The 4590-nt window shown below is 44.1% G+C and overlaps 1 protein-coding gene across 1 annotated transcript; it reads right to left on the bottom strand.

Moving 5' to 3' along the window:
- Positions 1 to 236: 236 nt before the first annotated feature.
- Positions 237 to 4125, bottom strand: LOC103581606 (non-secretory ribonuclease-like). Its single transcript, XM_008563396.1, has 2 exons — positions 3989 to 4125; positions 237 to 901 (listed from the first exon to the last, which is right to left on the bottom strand). The coding sequence occupies exon 2, from the start codon at positions 894 to 896 to the stop codon at positions 423 to 425; it is 474 nt and encodes a 157-aa protein (XP_008561618.1). The 5' UTR covers positions 897 to 901; positions 3989 to 4125; the 3' UTR covers positions 237 to 422.
- Positions 4126 to 4590: the final 465 nt, after the last annotated feature.

Genomic DNA, 4590 nt, shown 5'->3' on the forward strand with positions numbered 1-4590 from the left:
CCAGAGGAGCTTGACCACAGTTCCTTCCAAGACAGTGTTTGTCAGAAGGCAGATATCAGTTGAGACCTCACTTTTTTGCCTAAAGGCAGAAAGAGGGACAACTCTGTGCTGCTTCATGGTCTCTTACCCTCACGTCTCTCTTTCCCACAAATCTCAGGATAGTGGAAGGGAAAAGTCTCTAGGATAGATTGTGACTAAATGACAGCAGAGTGACAACAGACACACAGAGACTTGTAGATGATTCTGCAAAGAAGTTTACTGCAAGGTCGACAAAGTGAGTCAGCTCAGCAAATGTGAAGGATGTTGGGGGCTGGCGTGATGAGGACAGATGCTGGTATCCAGGGTGGAAGGAGGAGTGGGTTCTTGGCTATGACAGTGGAGCCTGGAAGGTGAAGGACAGCACAAAGTGCTGGTACAGGAGCTTAGAAGATCAAGTCCAAGTGAACTGGAACCACAGGATATGTGGCATTGTCCCGGGGTGATCTATTCTCACAAGCAACTCTATAGAACATCTGTGCTGTTGTCTTTGTATATCTGCAGTTTGCAACAACAGGCGATGGAGGTCCAGTGAGGTTACAGTAGGTTAATGGTACCTGAACTGAGCTATTGTGACAATTTGTTTTTTTGTTAAAGCAGGTTGTATTTGAAGCACCGCAAACATTAACAACAGCAGCAAAAGTTGTATGAAGAAAAGTATTCTTGTCTTTGCATCTTCCTCTGTAGTTGTTCACTACCAGCATTGCATTGTTACATTGGGAGTGGGCCATGTTTATGTGCTGGATGTTAAACCATTGAGCCCGGGTTAAATTACCCGGCTGGGCATGGACTGAGATAAGTATTCCCAGGATCCCCAATAGAAGCAGACAAAGTTGAGAATCGCACAGCTTTGGAACCATGTTTCCTGCGAGAAAAGAAGAGAAGTAACTCCTCCTGCATCCCATCTCAGTTCTGACACGCTCTTTCCTGTCTCACCCTGCAGGCCCCTCTGCTGTCACTATGGTGCCATATTTCCTTCCATTCACTTCCTGTCCCCAAAGTGGCCAAGTCTCCTGGCACTAACTTCATCTCACCTCTCTCTCAGTGGCTGCCCTGTTGCTGCCCCTCCTGTCTCAGCTCTAGGGCTCAATGTCTTACCCATTCTTTGTGCTGCAGCTGCTGTGAGAACAGACCCAGCTGGTCATCCTGGGGCTCAGGGTGCTGGTTCCCCCTACTTGGGACTGTAGATGTACAGCAGCCCCTGGGGGTGGGACTGGCAGAGCCAGGAGGCTCTGAGTCTCCTATTGGCTCACTTGTGCAAAGAGTCTTTTTGTGTGATCATGTGGATGACAAAAAGATACCCAAGGACAGCATCGCTGCTCATTCTGATGTAAGGGATCTAAGGCATCCTGTGCTGGTGATAAGTTTGCTGGCTGATCTGGACTTCAGTGACAAGTATATACTGGCTGCCGACTGACCACAGAGTTTGTAATTCTGCATGTGTAGGACCACAATCCATTAGACAGGCTTAGAACAAATACTCAGACCCAATAGAGCCAGGGAGGCTGTTTGCACAGGAGAAACCTAGGTTCCCCTTTTGTTTTTAGTGTTATTCCTGGCTCCATCAAACACAAACATTCTCCAAGTCAATATACCCTCTGCAGTAAATTGAGTTCTGAATTTCTTGCTGCTCAAAATTCTGCAGGTAATTAAAATTGTTGGCTACACATTTGAGGTTTGTTTGTTTTTATTTTCTCCTCTGGCATTGGGTTCACTTTCTTTTGTTTTATGCCTTGCCCTGATTATTGCTTCCACTTCAAGAAAAGTCACATAACATGAAAACATCCAAAGAAAATCATTTTATAAAATCTGCCAGAGAATGAATATTTGGTGTCACGTAGGAGTCCAACCTAGCAGTCAGTATTCCTGTGTTCTTTTCAACCTGTGCTATTTTCTACAAAATGGTCTGCCCTGGGTTGTCATTTGCCATCCTAGTATATTTTATTTTGTGATGTTAACAGGAAAATGTTTCTGGGCACTGTGTTCGTGAATGTATAGAAGTCAAAGTGTCTGATTTGATACATAAAACACACTTTGACTTGGTCTGTAGAGAAGCAGAGGAGAATAACTATAAACACATAATTTTAGTACAATGTGATATAGGTAATACCATTTGTGTGAACGTGGGTTTATGGGCACACTGAGGATGAAGGATGTTACTTGGTTTAATGAGACAAGAAAGGCTTTCAAAAGAAAGGTCCACTTGAACTGGTCATAAAGAACGAGCAGTGGTTTGCAGGGACTTTAGGGAAGAGAGGATCATTTTAGGCAAAGGGGATGGTGTGTTAAGTTGTACAAAAGTGGGAAAGAAATCGCAGGGGGATAGACCTATGTGCAAAGTGATGTTAAATATCTGGTAAAGCTTCTATGTTAAAAAACTGGAATTTGACCTTTAACTGTTATCATAAACCTTCCAACAAAATGAATCTATGTAATTTTTTATTACTTTTCTATTTTGTCATCTGGAAATGCAATAATTTTATTGTTGATGTTCTTGTATAAAGAGGGAAACAATGGTGATTTGATCTGGACTGTTAAAGCAAAATTGAAATAGAGACCGGACCTGAAAAATCCCTGAGCAGCCAAAACCAACTAGACCCTGAAAATACCTTAGCCTTGCTTAAAATGTAAACATAAGGGAAACTTAACTTGGGTCATTTCTGGTAATTGCTCATGTTACACAAAAAGAACTTAATCTCAACCAATTATAAGCAGCAAACAAACATACAATTATGTCACTAGAGACTTTCCAACAAGGTAAATCAAGAAAGGCAATTTAATCTGCAACCAATCAAATCATTTCATTATTTCACTTCCACGTTTTCCCAATACTTGCCTCTGATGCTTTGTCATTGAAACACTGAATCTCTTTCACAATTTAATCTGCAACCAATCAAATCATTTCATTATTTCGCTTCCACGTTTTCCCAATACTTGCCTCTGATGCTTTGTCATTGAAACACTGAATCTCTTTCAGTTTGGTGTTTCCCAATTCAGGAATTGCTTCTTACTCAAATAAACAGTTTTAAATTTTATTTTCTCCCTGCAACCAAACTGACCACTCTGCAGCCTCAGGAAATGCCCTGGGCTCCCAAGCTGGGGAAGTGGGGAGGGTGAGGGCTTCAGCCACACCCCTCTGACATCTGCACCCAGCTCAGCAATGACCAGACCCCGCCTGGTCTCCCATGCAGGAATGTGGGGGGTGCCACAGGCCTCAACTCCACCCCTCCTCCTTCCTACTCCTCCCACCCTATTTCCTTCTCCTTTTTCTTCTCCCCCTCCCCCTCAGCAGCTCTGCAACATCATAGAATGTACTATATATATATAAACTTAAAATAAGAAAAAGAAAAAAAAAGAAAATTTTATTGTCTCCATTCACTTTTGAATATGATACTATGAGGCTGCAGTTGGTTGTAGACACTGGAGCTGAGCCCTGATGACACTATGTACTGTGGTTTCTAGAGTGAGTTCTGAAGTGGATCTGACAAATGTCAGCTACATCAACAAAAGTTGTGTAGAAGAAAGTATTTCTGTCCTTACAACACAACGTAGTGCATGTTTGTGAATTGCTCGCATTGCATCGGCTGTGCATCATATTTATATGTTAAATTTTGAACAACTGTGCCCAGGTAAATAGATCAAGTATGGCTTGAAATGAGATAACCATTCCCAAGAGCCCCAACAGAAGCAGACAAAGTTGTGAATCACACTGCTTGGAACCATGTTTCCTGTGAGAAATGAAGTAACTACTCCTGCATCCCATCTCAGTTCCGACAAGCTCTTTCCTGTCTCACCCTGCAGGCCCCTCTGCTGTCACTCTGGGTCACATTTCCATTCTCTTCCAGTCTCCAAAGTGTGTCCAGCCTCCTGGCACTAACTTCAACTCACCCCTCCCTCAGTGGCTGCCCTGTCATTGGCCCTCCTATCCCAGCTCTAGGGCTCAATGTCTTACCCAGTCTCTGTGCTGCAGCTCCTGTGAGAACAAACCCAGCTTGTCGTCCTGGGGCTCAGAGGTGGCTAGTTCGTCCTATGTGGGACTGTAGATATAGAGCAGCACCCAGGGTGGGACCAGCTGAACCAGAAGGGCTCTGAGTCTTGGCCGTGCAGAAACCCACATATTGGCACATGATCCACTTGTGCAATCAGCCTTTCTGTGTGATCACATGACTGACCAACAGATTCACAAGGACAGCACAGCTGCTCCTTCTGTTGTAAGGAATCTAATTGCAAGGTATCCCGTGCAGTGCATAGGTCTTCGAGTTGGAATGAACTCTGTACCCTGGCGGGAGAGTGACCATAGATTTTACAACTTCTTGGAGCAGGCCTTTCTGACAGCCTGGTCTCCACAATGGTATTAGGGGAGGAGAGAGGCAGAGTCCGTGGAACACGAGGATCAAGTATGGCTTGAAATGAGATAACCATTCCCAAGAGCCCCAACAGAAGCAGACAAAGTTGTGAATCACATTGCTTGGAACCATGTTTCCTGTGAGAAGTGAAGTAACTACTCCTGCATCCCATCTCAGTTCCGACAAGCTCTTTCCTGTCTCACCCTGC

Source organism: Galeopterus variegatus, unplaced genomic scaffold (assembly GCF_000696425.1).
Source record: "Galeopterus variegatus unplaced genomic scaffold, G_variegatus-3.0.2 Scaffold13455, whole genome shotgun sequence".
Classification (NCBI taxonomy): Eukaryota; Metazoa; Chordata; class Mammalia; order Dermoptera; family Cynocephalidae; genus Galeopterus; species Galeopterus variegatus.

Coding starts and splice junctions, on each gene's coding strand:
- LOC103581606 (XM_008563396.1), bottom strand. CDS start 896: ATGGTTCCAAAGCTGTGCGATTCTCAACTTTGTCTGCTTCTATTGGGG.